Source organism: Pseudorca crassidens, chromosome 10 (assembly GCF_039906515.1).
Source record: "Pseudorca crassidens isolate mPseCra1 chromosome 10, mPseCra1.hap1, whole genome shotgun sequence".
NCBI classification, from domain to species: Eukaryota; Metazoa; Chordata; class Mammalia; order Artiodactyla; family Delphinidae; genus Pseudorca; species Pseudorca crassidens.
The window spans coordinates 3,471,715-3,489,310 of NC_090305.1; the positions used below are offsets into that span (position 1 = coordinate 3,471,715).

The 17,596-nt window shown below is 44.5% G+C and overlaps 1 protein-coding gene across 2 annotated transcripts in view; it reads right to left on the minus strand.

Moving 5' to 3' along the window:
• The window catches only part of LYRM4 (LYR motif containing 4), a 115,303-nt gene that overhangs the window by 78,976 nt on the left and 18,731 nt on the right, over positions 1–17,596 (minus strand). For both annotated transcript variants that reach the window (XM_067751907.1, XM_067751908.1), the window contains exon 2: positions 4,992–5,112. In XM_067751907.1, the coding sequence (XP_067608008.1) occupies positions 4,992–5,112 (121 nt within the window). The remainder of the gene's footprint in view (positions 1–4,991; positions 5,113–17,596) is intronic.

Here is a 17,596-nt window from a genome sequence, read left to right on the forward strand (position 1 = left end):
CGGTTGTTTACGATCCTGAGGGGCGTGACAAACTGCGGAGCTATAATAAGTGGGGGTGATTAAGTGATCGTTAGTCCAATAAATGTCTTACAGAGGGGAATCAGAAGGAATATCTCCAGAACAGCAACATGGAAAAAAGGACAAAGATGAAAGCAAAGTCTGATTGACTTCCCTGCTTCTCTTTCTGGTGTGAAACACCCAAGGAGCCCTGTTTACTGTCTCAGGTGGAAAGTCCTCAGTTACTTCTTTGCTGCCTAGATTGTGACAGCTGTCTGTCCGGCATCTGTGCATCCTTCCTGGCACCGGCTGGCACACACACAAAGGGCCTCTCCCACTTTTCGGATCCCACTTGGGAAGCAGACAGGGAAACTAGGTTTAATGGGGGCTAGTCCAGAACTTGCTTCCAGCAGAGAAAGAACTCACAAGAGCTGCCAGGGTCTAGCTGTCTTTACAGAACCATTTTAAATGGAAATAACGGGAGTTTATAGAAAAGTGGGAGAATGTCTCTGCTAGTTACGGGACAGGATAGGATGCACGTAGCTGGAAAGAGAGAGGACTCTAATTCTCAGGGAAGAGGTGGTCCACGGCGAAGAGAGCACAAGCGCATGTCCGGCACCTAGTCCATGGGCCATAATTACGGAGAATGAATGAAAGGAGCCTGACTGGCTCATGCAGGGGAAACGCGACCTGCCCTTCTACTTCTTACAATCAGAGTAATCCTTAGGAGCAGCGTGAAAGGCCAGTAAGAAATGCTGATGCTACTAGAATCCCTCAGGGTTGCCACATGAAGACTAAATATCTCTGCACAGTAAGGATATAAAGGAAGGATGACCTCTGAGGAGAGGCTGGGCTACGATGATGTGGTCCTTAAATATCTGGGGAACAAAACTGGGAGATGACTTAAGAGTATCTCTATCCTTTGGTTTCTACTGACTCAGGAGCTCACATCCTTGAACTTCTGAGTTTGCCCTCAGGAATTAGAGACCTGAGGTCAGGTCTGGCCAGGTGCCCTTAGACAAGGCAGCCAGCTTTCCTGCACCTTGGCTTCTCTACCCCAAGAGAACCAGAAGAAAACCTTTTCTCAGAGACTTCTTTAAAAAATGCAAAATCTTACTGCGCTTACAGTGGTATCATTAGTGTCACGGCTGACTGAAGCGAGACCCACTTTAAAGACTGGACAGCAGGAGGCAGGGACCAGTGTTGAGAGGACGATTTCAGTTTGAGTGCTGCCCTTACGGGTGTGCGTGTCTGGCGCCTGGAAAGGTGGCTGTAGGCTTTCTCATCCACGGAAAATGATGCTGAGATCGACGTGCATCCTGGTGGATGGTCTTTGAGTCCAAGTATCGAGTGGAAAGGGACTTGATGTGAAGGATATGGTAGTTCTTGAGGGTAACGTCTCAAGATCCTCATCAGATTTCCACTTTCCCTTCACGGATCATTTGCATGAACCATGCGAGGTCGTGGGCAGCCAACAACATACCACGATTTTGGTGGCACAGACCCCGGGACTGAGGTGTTCGACCCCAGGGGACAAACTTCATAGATTCATTTAGTCCACAAACAATTAAGAGCCAACTCCACGCGGGGCTGGTCTAGACCTTCTGATTAACAATAATACAAGCATTTATGACGTGCCAGCATCCTTCTAAGAGCTTCACGTATATTAACCTACTTTATCCTCACCGTAACCCACGAAGTTGGGCTTGTTTCCACCTGTGTTTTCCGTTAGGCACTGAGAGCTTAAATACCTGTTTCTAGGTCCCACTGCGACCAGGAGTCAGGACTGGAACACAGGCAGGCGGGCCCCCAGCCCACGCTCCTGCCTCCTGTGCGGTGGTGACCATGACAGCTGAGACCCCTGTCCTCGCGGAAGAGGAGAAAACAGGGCAACAAGTGATGCTATTTCTGGTGCTGATAAGTGCTGTGAGGAACTCTGAAGCAGGGTAAGGGGGTAGGGGTAAGGGGGCAGGGGGCAGAGCCATGTGTGGTCAGGGAAGCCCTCTGTGATGGCGAGCAACCTTAGTAAACGCCTGAGTGAAAAGGGGGTCCAGCTCTGCGAAGGCCTGGGGAGACTATTCCAGGCGAGGGGACAAAGGCTCCCAGAGGGTTACAGGCTGGGGGTAGGGGTGCCAGGGGCAGCAAGGGGTCATGGAATGGCGCAGGTGAGGGAGACAGGCCGTGGAGGGTCTCTGCCGACTTCACGAGGACTGCAGGCTCGTCGTCGGGGATGAAGGCCCTGGAGGGTTTTGAGCAGGTGGTAACCTGCTCTGATTTTTCACCCTGGCAGCCTGTGGAGAAGACACCACTGGGGCAGACAGGGAGGCGAGTTAGAAGCTGTCACAGTGACCAGTGTGAAGAAAATACAGATGCTATTTTAGGCCTTTAGGCCAAGGCCAGCTTCGCCAGCTCAGAGCGAGGGGGCTCGGGGAATCGCCTGCATCTCGTAAGCTAACTCGGGTCAACGTGAAGCTCGGGTTCAGGAGCAATCTTGACGTGAAAGGGAAGCACCTGCTGCTCTGCTAGTTAACACAGACGCCCTGGGCCCGGAAGCGGGCCGCGCAGGCTCTGCCCCCCATCCAGGAAGGTGCACCTGGCAGGCTGTCCTGGGGAGGGCCCGACCCGTGGCCCCAGAGCTTGAGTCTGTTTTGTGTGGATCCACTGGGAATGTCTGGTGAGAGCCAGTCTATCCTTTCTTTTTTTTCTTCTTTTCTAAAAGCATTTCAAACCAAGTGACACAGACAATTGCATAACTAAAGAAATGGTGGCACGAATTACTTACAGGTCCCTTTTCTAAGCACTTTCTACTCCGAGCAACTTTACAGTAAAAGATAAAACCAGCCTGTTTCGGAGGTGCTTGCCAACTTCTGCATGGGGAAGAGCCAAAGAACTGAATCTTCCTGAGTTTATGCAAAATAAGGACGCAGGCTGCTTGTTTCTCCAAGTTCCAGTGCTAAAGCATCCCATAAAATTCAACCACTGATGCATGGAAAATGCCATTGTTCTAGAGTTTTTAAAATGGCAACCCCTTTCTCTGCCTCTATTAACACACATGCAAACGTGCAGACCAGCTTCTTTTTCTGACTATCCTATTATCTTTTCATGCTCTTAGTTAAAGATCATTTCCTAGGCTTGTCTGAATGTGGCCAAGTTATCCTATTGCTAGATAACTGTAGAGCTCAGGGAGAGTTGTCTGAATCTGAAATGTTATTCTAGAAGGGATTGTTCCATTATGTAGGCAACATAACAAGACTATTAATTTTGACATAAAATGAAAACTAGTTTTTAATACTGCTTCTTTATCGAACTGTTTATAGAGTCAAGCATGCAGAAGGGTCAGAGATATAAACATATATCCCGATACACGTCATGTATCGTGATAAGACATAATGTCAGCCAAGCTGGCATCTCCTGACAATGCTAAAGAAGCCCTTTCCAACACACTCACAGATCTTAGGAAAATGTAAGGGGTTTCCCTCCACCCCTAAACAAATTCACTGCAAGGAAGAGAGAAAAACGAAGGGAAGCAGAAATGGAGCTTATGGCGTGACTGCTGCTAAATCAGAGAAAAAGAGTGAAAAGGATGATTTTTTAGAGGGTGAGAAAACCAGTCGCCAGCAGGCTGCTTTCGCCGTCGGCTCCCTGGTGAATTTTGCAGAGAGAAGGACAAGTCACACCACCCAGGAGGCCAGGCTGCTGCAGGTGCTCCATCCACCTCACGAGAAAGAGCAAAGCAAGCACAAGCCAAGGCAGCCGCCAGCACTGCTACAGGAGGAAAATAAAAACCCCGCCGGGTCCTTCTGGGGTCAGTACCTAAGCAGCTGTGCTTCACACCATCTACACCTGCAGATACACCTTCTACATGCAACAAAATTTAGGTTCATAGCAGTGTCTTCCAGAAAAGGGCAACATTATCTTGAATTATGACTTCAAAGTACTAGGAAAGGACTTCCCTGGTGGCACAGTGGTCAAGAACTCACCTGCCAATGCAGGGGACACGGGTTCGAGCCCTGGTCCGGGAAGATCCCACACACCGTGGAGCCACAACTACTGAGCTCGCGTGCCACAACTATTGAAGCCCATGAGCCTAGAGCCCATGCTCTGCAACAAGAGAAGCCACCGCAAGGAGAAGCCCGCGCACCGCAACGAAGAGTAGCTGCTGCTCGCTTCAACCAGAGAAAGCCTGCGCGCAGCAACGAAGACCCAACGCAGCCAAAAATAAATAAGTTTTTATATATATATATATAAACTAGGAAAAGTAGATTACATTTATACTCTGTGACACATGTCCACGTATCAATGTGTAATATATCTAACGAAGAGACAAAATTTAAAGAAGGTTTCCTATACTTACAGCATCAACGTCTAGTAAACTATGAGAACTCAGCTTCCCAGAAGGATGCATTCCCTGGAAATTCTGCATAGCTGATATTTACGTACTCCTTGATTCAATAATATGACAGGTCATCTTTCTTTGTGCACATGAATAGGAGGAAGAGAGTTTCGGGCTTCCCTCGTGGCGCAGTGGTTAAGAATCCGCCTGCCAGTGCAGGGGACATGGGTTCGAGCCCTGGTCCGGGAAGATCCCACATGCTGCGAATCAACTAAGCCCGCGCACCACAACTACTGAGCCTGCGCTCTAGAGCCCGCGAGCCACAACTACTGAGCCTGAGTGTCACAACCACTGAAGCCCAGGCGCCTAGAGCCCGAGTGTCACAACCACTGAAGCCCAGGCGCCTAGAGCCTGTGCTCCACAACAAGAGAAGCCACCGCGATGAGAAGCCTGCGCACCACAACCAAGAATAGCCCCTTTCTCATCACAACTAGAGAAAGCCCGCGCACAGCAACGAAGACCCAACACAGCCAAAAATAAAAACAAAAAAGAGAAAGAGAGTTTCATGATCCCGTGGTGTGAATCACAAACACCAATCAAGGGGGACATGTCAAAGTTTAAAGCTCTTAACGAAAAACCGTACATCACTGAACCATCTTACCTGTCGACGGATTATTCCAAGGTCTCTTTTGGCTTTATTCATTAGGGCTTGGATTTGTACAGGATCCTTTACATTCTTATTTTCTCTGAAGGCATCTCTTATCCTCCTGATGGCGTAACTTCTAAACGAATTCAGGGAAAAAAGGAAAAGGTGTCAGTGTGTCTGAAACGATGCTTTTAAAAATGAATCCACAAGTGGTTCCTTAGGAATTAGCTGTCTGCTAGGCCCCTGTGGATAATCACCTCTGCTCTCTGCTCTTGGAACAGGCCCATTACTATCCTGGGATGACTGAGCAAAAAGATTCGGGGAGATGAATCTACTCCAAACGAGTCAGGTGTGAATGGTAAAGTGCTACTGAAACACTCCTTAGATTATTGGCTTTTTACGGTTATTCACAACTGGCCTCCCTCCATTAACATGGATAAGTGAACCTTCAGTGTGCAGAGACAACACGACAATTGACAGGTGCCACTACGCACTGCATGTGTGTGTACCAAGACGGTGACCGATGCCACGCTTGGGTCAGCTTTCCGGTCTCATCCCACCTTCTCTTGTGAAACAGAACAGGCAAGGATCCATACTGCGACCCTACCACAGTTGAGAGTGGAGATGACACCAAAATGCTCTTCTCCATCTCTAAAGTGCACACACGTGCACACACATAAACTCCCCCAGCCCCGCCCAACATACATCACATGCAGTTCAGGGCAGCGGTTTAAGCACAAGCCTTGCACATCAGACAGGCTTGGGTTTGAATTCTTTTCCAAGTTCCTTCTGTTTGTGAGAACCTGGGCAACCTTCTTAACATAAGCCCCTGTTTCCTCATCTTACGCCTGTCAAACAGGCCTAATACTGCCTACCTCTCAGGGCTGTTGGGAAGGTTAGGCTTTATAATGTGTGTCTGGAATTTGGTACGAAACCTGTACGTAGAAAAACTCAAGAAATAAAAGCTATTCTTTTCTTCTTCCTCTTCTTGTTACACCTTAATGCAATTAGTACCCCCTCTCCTCACGTCAGCCTGTGCTTCACCCTACACCCTTGGGGTCACACCAGGCTGTCGTGTGGATAATTAGCCACAGTAGACGACTCAAAGGTCGGTAACCTCTGGACTCCCACACTCAGAGAGTGATGGCCTTAACCCCGACGCCTGCTCAGCCTCACCAGACAGAAACGAGGACCAAGGAGACGCCGCCCAAGTCAGACACACCAGACGCGACTGTCTCTAGTGTTTGTATGATCTCCGGTTGCTCTGCACTTACCTTGAAACACCAGCTAAAGAATCCACGTGAAACCATTAGTTCCATTTAGAAACCGAAGAACGGAAAAAGCAGCAGAGCAATGAGGGAAGGGGAATGCAATTTCCTCGGGAGCGGGGGGATGGATACAACTGAACTGGGAAACCTTACTTTGGAGAGGACTAATTTTGTTTTAGATAAACTTTCCTAAAGTAAAAGAAAATTAAACATTCAAATATCAAGTCCATTTGCACTTAAAAGCAAGAGAAAATGAAATCTTGTAACGTTAAGAACCACAGGGAGAGAAGTGGACGGCTCAGGAGCCTGCACTTCAGGGTGCGAGCTGCTGCGGGGTCCTGCATCTTAGTCCCATGGGAGCCTTCTGGAGTGCTTGCCGCGGAGCTTCTGGGCGCTCGGCATCTATCTCAGGGTCACGAGGATTGGAAGTGGATATACATACATAGATTTATATAGATTTTCCTCATGTACAGCTGCTCATCTAACAAGACTGCAGGCAGCAGCTGGGTGGCTAAAGCAATCTCTGGCACCTTTCGTGCACAACATACTGGTTATTTGTGTCACACAACATCACTGTTCTCCCTCACACCCACACGCTCCTCCAAAACAGTTTCTTTCTGGTGGTGATGGGAATAGAGAAGGAACAAAATAGTTTAATTCTAATATTTCGTTCCATATGCAGACTTGGTTTTACAACAGGAATTTACCTCAGGGAATCATCCAGTGTTTTAATTCTTCTTTTTGGAAAAATACCATGGGCAATAGTGGTCATTACTAAATTCATTCTTCTAAAAGCCAGCAACTAGCCAGAAGAGCTAGGAGCAAAGGAGTATGTCTCTGAACGCAACGACCCAAGTTCTTCTAAAGTTTAAGGAAATTAGATAATCGCTGAAGACACTCAACAATTTGTATCATTTGAGTTCAAGGTCAGCGTTCTAAGCGTGCCTTTGTGTATTCTAGTCTCCCCAAAGTCTATACCTAAAGGAATGAAGCTCTTGATCTTCCAATTAAATGTGTCTGAAGCAAGATCAAAAGCTGTCATTCCAATTCTGGCTGCACCTGTGGAACGAGTGACACGGAAAGGTCCCCTCCCCGCTTTCTTGCTCCCCCCGCCCACGTCTAGAGCACAGGTACTTCCCTTTGCCCCAAGAGAAGACACTGCGCTGGTTCTGGACCATAAAACCACTACTGCATGAACAGTTTTTACTCATATGATTCTTATTTCAAATGGTCATCATTCTGTGAAGGCAATCACAAATCGGGCTGAGTCTTCCCGTTTTCTAGGAAGGGGCTAACCACCAATTATTTCAATCCTGCCCCGCCTTGGTTTGTATCATTTGCGTTTTTTTCACCGCTGCCAAGGGAACCCATTTATCCTTGAACACGTTCTTGCCATCAGTCCCCTGACTGTATCACTAAGCAAGAACATTTCGAAGAAAAACGTGAGATGCTGCCAAGGAGACGGCAGCCAACAGCTGCTGCACAACGGCCTGCATTGGGGCGACCCTAGCGGGAGCCGGAGACTGTCTGAAATAAGACAAAAAATTAACACGTAAAGGGCAACAGAATGGCAACGGCTACCATGAGAAAGTAGACGGCATCCACAGAAACGGCAGGTGGTTCTGCTAACACGGCACTGCTCTGCCTCTACCGTCCGGAAACTCTGCAGTTTCTTAGGGCTACTTTGTGCAGCAGATTCCCACGAGTCTCTTCTTCTCGACCCCCTCTCCCTGCTCCGTGCCAACACACCTCCAGCATACACAGGTGCTACTGGCTATCCTTTCCCCACTGCAAGGATCGAACTCCTTTGTGAGATTCTTCCAGCCACTCCAATGTCCCTGGCGCAGGGCAATACGGCCGGCAGGAACGACAGCTCTACGGTGCCTGAGGTCCTGCTTCACCTCTTTCCAGAACCACTGTCAGCCAAATGCAGGCCATAATAATCACAGCCGCCCAGCACCTGGAGGCTCACGTTGGCTTCAGCGGGCAAGAGGTGTCATCTGGCAACCAGCTGATGTAATATCCTCATTTCTGTCATCCTTCGTCACCACCCCACATGCTGGCTTCTCTGCTTATCCATCCTGTAAAAACACCTGTGCCTTCTCCCCTTCCCACTGCCCCAAGCCAAGTATTCCAGTAACAAAACGACTCAACCCTTTCTCTTGGCCTCTTTGGGGCAAACTCCTGCACCTGCCTGGAAGGACGTCCTCCCTCCACAGGCCTTAACTCGGAGATGCCCTGCTCCTGAAGACAGGCTTCCCTCGCAGCCACTAGGGGCAAGCTGCTTCATCCTGCCTCCAGACTCCACGGGGCTGAGAGGAGAGTGCTGCTACGCCCTCGGAGCCTACTGCTGCTTCGGATCATCTGTTCACCCTTACACACCTTTGAGGCCATACTGCCTGATGAAACCATGATGTGTGCTTCCGTGACACCGCTGTCTGCTCACTTCTTGAGGTCAAGTCTTAAGATTCATCGAGCCTTAATATCTAAAGGCCACTCAGTGCGTACATAGGCCACCCATGTTAGGTAACAAAAATTTTCATAATACGTAGTAAAGTAAGATCTTTAAAGTCAACTTTTATAGTGAGACAGATGATAGTGTTTGCAAACCGTTACTGAGGTATCTATCTTTGCTCTGCGGACGGAGAGTTCCGCAGCTGGCTAGTCTCTCCTCTTATCCTTTAGGTCTACTAGCTGTTTCTTCCTAGTCTTCCGTGCGGGCTTATCTGACTCTGCTACCTCTTGTATGTTGTATTCTCTAGGGCTCCATATTGGACCTCATTTTAATAACACTTCTTCCAGTAACCGCGTCTATGCCCAAGGTTTCAACTACCATATATGTATATATGCCATTGGTTCTGGACCATAAAACCAGTCCATAGAACCTAACTGCCTTTTGGACTTGCCAACAAAAGGCGCCCACTATGCCCATTACAAATTCTCCCACTGGACACTTTGAAAACTGAGGTTATCATCTTCTTTTCCCTTTTCCCCAATGGCCAGTATTTCATTCCTAGGTAGGAGGATCCTCAGACAGCCAACTGTCCAAGTCAGGCATTTGGGTATTCATCCTAAGTTCCCTCCTTTCCCATAATTCCTTACATTTAGACAATCACAAAATCTTACTGTTTCAACTTACAGTCTTCTGCATCATCTTCCACTTCTCCAAACCCTCAGCTCTAATCTTGGTTCAGGCTCTTACCTCAGATTAATGCAAGAGTCTTGGGATTATGGTGTATGTATGCTGTGTATAATAAAATGCATAGTAACAGCTTTAGAGAAGAAGCTCAAGGATCATCTGAAGGTCATAAGTACTCTGGGTAAGGAACAGAGCAGAAAGCTTCCTTCCTATGAACGTTTAAGTTCCCACTGGAATGGCAGCCCCACACAGTATGGACTTTTATCTTCCTTGTGCCTGGCTCAGAGAGAGAGCTTAATAAATATTTACTAAATATACAAACTTATCCAAATATCATATCAAAGAGACCTTCAAGAAAAATACTAATAATCAGTAAGGAAATCACAACAAAGAGTAAGAAACTGATAAAGAAATAGAATGGAAAGGGTTGTCGCACAAAGACTGAATTAACCTCTGAAAGGGAATGATTACAAAATTCACCATGAGAATCCAATGAAGAAGTCTAGAAGGCCTATCATGTAAGCACTGTGGGAGGTGGAGATCAACAAGGTTACTGGCCTCAGGGGCTGGAGGATGAAATCCACACCCAAATCATGAAAGAGGAAATAAGAGCCAGGCAAAGGGAACTCAGAGGGTCTGAGGAGGCTTTCTGGGGCAATGGAACAGTTCTTGACTGTATATTGGTCAAAAGGTTGAGCCTCACTTAAAGTGGATGCTTTATTGTATGTAAATTATTCTTCAATAGGTTGATTTCTAAAGAAAATTGAAAGATAAATAGTATAGGAGCTACATTACATTTGCCCACTTTTAAGAAAAGCAAAAAAAGGGAAAAAAAAAAACCCCACAAAACAAAGACGGCAATGTTAGAGGATAATTATGTACACAGCTGAAGGAAGTAAAAATTAACAGTTAGTACAGAAGCCAGAAGAAAGGACAAACTAGGAAATCAAATCTAAAACACAGAAAGATAAGTTGATGAGAAATATGTAAGAAAAAAATAACCTTCAGAAGAGGGCAAAGGTATATAACTTATGAATAATAAGTGTGAACAAAGTGGACTGTGTAGGTAATTAAAGTTCTAATGGAGAAAATATTTCAGAAGTGATTATAAAAAAATTGAGACGGTTCATTGAGACTTAACAACCAGATGACAATGACAATGCCAAGATATTTACTTTTAAAACCTTGAACTCCAAGGTCAGAGGAAAAATATTTTAAGAAAGGATAAAAAAAGAACTTTAAGCAGGTAACACTGAATGCAACAGAGATAAGTATAACCTCAGATTTCTATTTTCAAAATCCACAAAGAAAAGGGCGCTTTCTAGTCATTTCCAGTGCTCTTTTGAGGGTCCAAAGGGACAAATAATACCTATGATTTCTGGCACAGGTACCATGCACAGGGTACTGTGCTCAGGACTGGATACACATTATCTGATTTAATCCGCACAAACTACAACTCAGAGATTAGGGAAAAAAAAAAAAAAAGGCCAAGATCAAATGTCCAGTAAGTGGCAGAGCTGGATTCTGAACCCAGCTGAACACAGTCTGGGATTTTCAACTCCAAGCTGTGTCTCCTCCAGGGGCCAATAAACCCCAACTATCCAACCTCTGACAAGTACTTGGGATGAGCCAAGGTCTTATTCATTTGCAAAGGCATTAAAGAAAATTGTCTCTGGCATCACAAAGCTTAAAAAGATCATCTTATCTCCCAGCACTGCTCCAAGTACTGCTACAAATAGTTCAAGTGCCAAGTATGTCTTAGGAAAAGCGGCTGGGCTGCGAGCATTATGAGGGAAAGAGCTAGTGACAAAGGCAGTTAAGCGTAAGTGAAATAACCGAGTTTAATTATTTTAAGAAGGAGGACAATGGCCAACGAGAAGGGTATGGGTAAGGAGGTAAAGTTCCTATTAGAAACTTCCTATTAGAAACCCACTCTGGAGACCAAAGGCTCTCAGTTTTGGGAGCAGCTGTAAATAACACCCATTACATACTTCCCTGTTTACAATTCCCTAACGGTTTTCTATTATCTTCAGAATAAGGGTCAAGTGCATTAGCACGGACCTATATTCCTGTTCATCAATCCCACCCCACCCAGCACCACCTCCAGAATGAAACACTGCCTGCAGCTTTACGGGAAGACTTGGAGTTTTCTCAGTTCTTCCTGAAGGCAGGCCTGCTGTTTCTCCACATGTGGTGTGTCCTCCTCCAGCCTGATCTCTTGGCTAACTCCTACTCGTCCTTAAAGACCTGACCCAGTTAGAAACAAATATGACCAAAGATTAATATCCTTAGCATGTAAGTAGCGCATATAAATCGAACAGAAGGACAGAAGGACCACAGTAAATAAATGAGTGAGCAGCACGGACCAGTAATTCACGAGAGAGCCCCAAAAGTGACTAAATTTAAAGAGACAGGTGATATAAATATATGAGTGTTCAGCCTTGGTCATAATCAAAGAAATGTATATTTAAACAAGGTATAATTTTCTGTCCATCAAATTAGCAGAATTTTTTTGAAAAGTAAAGGGCGTGGGACTTCCCTCATGGCGCAGTGGTTAAGAATCCGCCTGCCAATGCAGGGGACACGGGTTCGAGCCCTGGTCCGGGAAGATCCCACACACCGCGGAGCCACAACTGCTGAGCCCACGTACCACAACTATTGAAGTCTGTGAGCCTAGAGCCCGTGCTCCGCAACGAGAAGCCACTGCAATGAGAAGCCCGCGCACCGCAACAAAGACCCAACGCAGCCAAAAATAAATAAGTTTTTATATATATATATATAAACTAGGAAAAGTAGATTACAGTTATACTCTGTGACACATGTCCACATATCAATGTGTAATATATCTAACGAAGAGACAAAATTTAAAGAAAGTTTCCTATACTTACAGCATCAACGTCTAGTAAACTATGGGAACTCAGCTTCCCAGAAGGATGCATTCCCTGGAAATTCTGCATAGCTGATATTTACGTACTCCTTGATTCAATAATATGACAGGTCATATTTGTGCACATGAATAAGACGAAGAGAGTTTCGGGCTTCCCTCGTGGCGCAGTGGTTAAGAATCCGCCTGCCAGTGCAGGGGACACGGGTTCGAGCCCTGGTCTGGGAAGACCCCACATGCCGCAGAGCAACTAAGCCCGTGCACCTCAACTACTGAGCCTGCATTCTAGAGCCCATGAGCTACAACTGCTGAGACCGAGTGCCACAACCACTGAAGCCCAGGTGCCTAGAGCCCGTGCTCCACAACAAGAGAAGCCACCGCGATGAGAAGCCCGTGCACTGCAATGAAGAGTAGCCCCCACTCGCCGCAACTAGAGAAAAGCCTGAGCACAGCAACGAAGACCCAACGCAGCCAAAAATAAATAAAGAAATAATAATAATAAAAAAACCTAAAGGGCATGTACAGCCTGATGGTGGGATATGAACTATATCTCCTGTGGGGAAGATAGTATCATACATCATAATGTATAATGATGTTCATTATCTTTTATCCACTAATTCTATTCTTAGTGATCCTACAGAAACAATCTGAAATATGTACAAAGAGGTATACAGAAAGATATGCATTACAGAATTGTTTATAAGCATTAAAAATAGAAACAACCTTAAATGTTCATAAATGATGACATCATGCAGCTTTTAAAAGAGATGCTTCAAAAACCTTAAAGCCGCAGATACTAAAGTCGGAGGTATAAAAAGGTGTAAGGAGAATTACCAGTCTCCCTCCCGCTCCAGACCCTGTTCTCTCGAGATGCAATCGCAGTTGCCAGGTTCCTGTGTAGCCTCCCAGAGATACTGGGTTCATATTATACCCGCTATGTGTATACTTCTCTTCATAAGTAGTGGGGTTCTAAACATATGGCGCACCTCTAATTCCTGAATAAAAATGTATCTGAGCAATCATTTCCTGTCAGTACAAATGAGTTGACCCATAATGGGCTGTGCAGGGTTCCACCATATGCGTGAATTACAGTCCATTTAGTGGGCCCCTTATTAATGGGTATTTAGGTTGTTTCTGATCTTGCTATTACTATAGCATTACGTGCATGTGTGTCTGTGGGAACAATTCGTAGAAATGGAACCGGTAGGGCAAAGGATATGTATATGGTAGATTTGATAAAATATCATCAAAGTTCTCTCTGCAGAGGGACCGGTCCAAGCTTCCACCACCAACATGTAAGTTGCTGGTTTTCAACACTATTGCCAACACGTGTCATCAAACTTTCTGATCTTTGCTAACCTAACAGATGAAAAACGGTCTCTTATTTCACTTTTTTTTTTTTTTTTTTTTGCAGTATGCGGGCCTCTCACTGTTGCGGCCTCTCCCGTTGTGGAGCACAGGCTCCGGACATGCAGGCTCAGCGGCCATGGCCCACGGGCCCAGCTGCTCCGCAGCACGTGGGATCCTCCCGGACCAGGGCACGAACCCCCGTCCCCTGCACTGGCAGGCAGACTCTCAACCACTGCGCCACCAGGGAAGCCCCTCTCATTTCACTTTTAATTACATTTTTCTTGTTATGAGTGCTGCTGACCACCTTTTCACAAGTTTAAAGCCCTCTGTGTCTGTTAATAACCTTTGCCTTTTCTTAACTGAGTGATTTGTCTTTTTGATTGATTTGTAAGACCTATTTAGGAAGGTGTTAAGGAAACTATCCCTTTGGGGTGAGCTGCAATGTTCTCCTTGGACTGTCATTTGACTTTATGTGTGTGTGCTTTGTCACGTAAAAACATTCAGTTCTTACGCAGTAAAGTGTAACATTTTTCATGTTATGACTTCTGGTTATATATATGTACAAAAGTCTTCTCTACTGTGAAATCACAAAAAATATTCACCCATGTATTCTTGAAAATTTTTATGATTTATCTTTTTATGTTTAACTCTTTGATCTTCCTGGAATTAATTTTAGTGGAAGATGTTGAATATGGAATCTAACTTTACCCTCTAATGTTAAGTTTCCTGAAATGAAGGATATAAATTTACATTCGGGATGCTCTCAATTAGGTAAAATATAGGTACAGAAAAACTACAAGGAAACAGCATGTTAACAATAATTAGTTTTGGTTATTGGAATTTATGCTTTCTAAATTATTACAATAATTACTTATGAATTATTTAAAAGTGCCTAATGACATAACAAAATCAGTAATTTACCACAATAAAAGAAAAATTGGCAATAGTGGGCCATGGCCGCTGAGCCCTCCATATCCTCAAGTCCATTCTCTACGTCTGCGTCTTTATTCTTGTCCTGCCCTTAGGTTCTTCAGAACCTTTTTTTTTTTTTTTGGTTCCATACATATGTGTTAGCATACGGTATTTGTTTTTCTCTTTCTGACTTACTTCACTCTGTATGACAGACTCTAGGTCCATCCACCTCACCACAAATAACTCAATTTTGTTTCTTTTCATGGCTGAGTAATATTCCATTGTATATATGTGTCACATCTTCTTTATCCATTCATCTGTCGATGGACACTTATGTTGCTTCCACTTCCTGGCTATTGTACATAGAGCTGCAATGAACATTGTGGTACATGACTCTTTTTGAATTCTGGTTTTCTCAGCGTATATGCCCAGTAGTGGGATTGCTGGGTCGTATGGTAGTTCTATTTTTAGCTTTTTAAGAAACCTCCATACTGTTCTTCACAGTGGCTGTATCAATTTACATTCCCACCAACAGTGCAAGAGGGTTCCCTTTTCTCCACACCCTCTCCAGCATTTACTGTTTGTAGAGTTTTTGATGATGGCCATTCTGACTGGTGTGAGGTGATACCCCATTGTAGTTCTGACTTGCATTTCTCTAATGATTAGTGATGTTGAGCATCCTTTCATGTGTTTGTTGGCCATGTGTATACCTTCTTTGGAGAAATGTCTATTTAGGTCTTCTGCCCATTTGTGGATTGGGTTGTTTGTTGTTTTGATATTGAGTTGCATGAGCTGCTTATAAATTTTGGAGGTTAATCCTTTGTCAGTTGCTTCATTTGCAAATATTTTCTCCCATTCTGAGGGTTGTCTTTTTGTCTTGTTTATGGTTTCCTTTACTGTGCAAAAGCTTTTAAGTTTCATTAGGTCCCATTTGTTAATTTTTGTTTTTGTTTCCATTACTCTAGGAGGTGGGTCAAAAAGGATCTTGCTGTGATTTATGTCATAGAGTGTTCTGCCTATGTTTTCCTCTAAGAGCTTTATAGTGTCTGGCCTTACATTTAGGTCTTTAATCCATTTTGAGTTTATTTTTGTATATGGTGTTAGGGAGTGTTCTAATTTCATTCTTTTACACGTAGCTGTCCAGTTTTCCCAGCACCACTTTGAAGAGGCTGTCTTTTCTCCATTGTATATTCTTGCCTCCTTTATCAATAATAAGGTGACCGGGGCTTCCCTGGTGGCACAGTGGTTGAGAGTCCGCCTGCCGATGCAGGGGACACGGGTTCGTGCCCCGGTCTGGGAAGATCCCACATGCCTCGGAGCGGCTGGGCCCGTGAGCCATGGCCGCTGGGCCTGCGCGTCCGGAGCCTGTGCTCCGCAACGGGAGAGGCCACAACAGTGAGAGGCCCGCGTATCACACACACACACACACACAAATAAGGTGACCATATGTGCGTGGGTTTATCTCTGGGATTTCTATCCTATTCCTTTGATCTATATTTCTGTTTTTGTGCCAATACGAGTTTATTCTTTTATGTTACGGCTTCTGGAGTATACATCAGAAAACAAAATTATAAAAAAAGAGTGAGGAGGACTGGAAGTTTGAGAAGAGGAATTTAAAACAATTATTTCAGAAACAGAGAGCCTGACCAAACTTCCAGAACTCTCTATGCAATGAGAAGAGCCAGCTGAGGTTGGTAACATCCAGTACCCATTTGCCAAACTGGGTGATTTTTGTCCAGCTGAGTTCAGTTGCCCAGGTGTAGTTATGGAAACGACAGATGTGTGTGTAAGGAATTATGGTAAATTAATGGCCTCTATGTATTAAAATAATAAATATGAAAATTATGTACATATAACAAAAAGTATATTCAAAACACTATGACCTAAAAACCATTTTTATATAACTGCAGATTTTAGGTACAGTTCTATGGGGATTTTTAAAAAGGCAACAGTCTCTTTAAAAAAAAAACAACAATAAATAACGGAAAGAAAGAAAAGTTCCACTGTCCTGTAGCAGATGCTCTCCTCAGGCCCTAGAGGAAAAGTTTAGGAGTGTTTCTGTCCAGGCTTCCTTTTTGGTGCATAAAAACATTTAAGATCTTTAACCTACAATTCATCAAAATTAAACTTCTAATTACCACTTGGATCTATCCTCATTGCCACTGACATTTTGCTGCAAACAAGATTTTTCAAAATGTAAACCAATTTATCAAAGTAAAGGCCACCTATAAAACACTGTCTAGCTTTGTGGCAGGGAGGCATACAGATCGAGCAGCGGTGGGGTCCTGGCTTCCCCGTTTCTTGGTTTTAGACACGGCTGTGTAGACAGCACGGGTGCCCCGCTAGCTGGACTCGAAGAGCTCAGACCCACAGTCCCCTCCTCACATGTTCCTGGACCAAAAGAGAAACATGTCCTTCATTTGTGGAGTCCTTCAAACTACTCCTGTGAGGGAAAAAACAAAGATAATGCTCAAGTATTAAGTGTCTTCACATATACACATCCTCTTCTTATGGATCTGGCCATATTTCTTTTAAAAGGGTCACCACGACATAAAAGCTCCATGTGCAGGGATGGGATTTTCTGTTTCTTCCCCTGCGACCCCCTCATCTACCTGAGATGAGCTTGACCTGGTATTAAAAAAGCAAACCCAAGCTTTCATCATGTAGTAAGTGTTAAAAGTTAGACTACAGAATACAGCTTTAAAAATTTTATTTTAAAATTACAGTGTGAACCATGCCAATGTAAGACAGGACCTTTAAATGATTTAAATTTGAGGAGAATAACTATGTATGGTAGAATATTCAATTAATTTTGGATTTTCCACTTTATGGGGGAAAATAAAGCACGAACAATAAAAATTCCTCTTGGTCATTAAACTCAAATGTCTTCATTAAAATTTCCTATCAGTGCTGCTAAAAAGAAGCCAAATAAAATGCGTTTTTGTTTATTTTATCCTTTCCTCCTGCCATTAGTCACCAGCAAGAATAAGTGAGCAACGTATGTTTTCTAGATATAAGGAGGTCTCATGGATAAGACCAATGATGGCAGGCAGACAATGAGTGATGC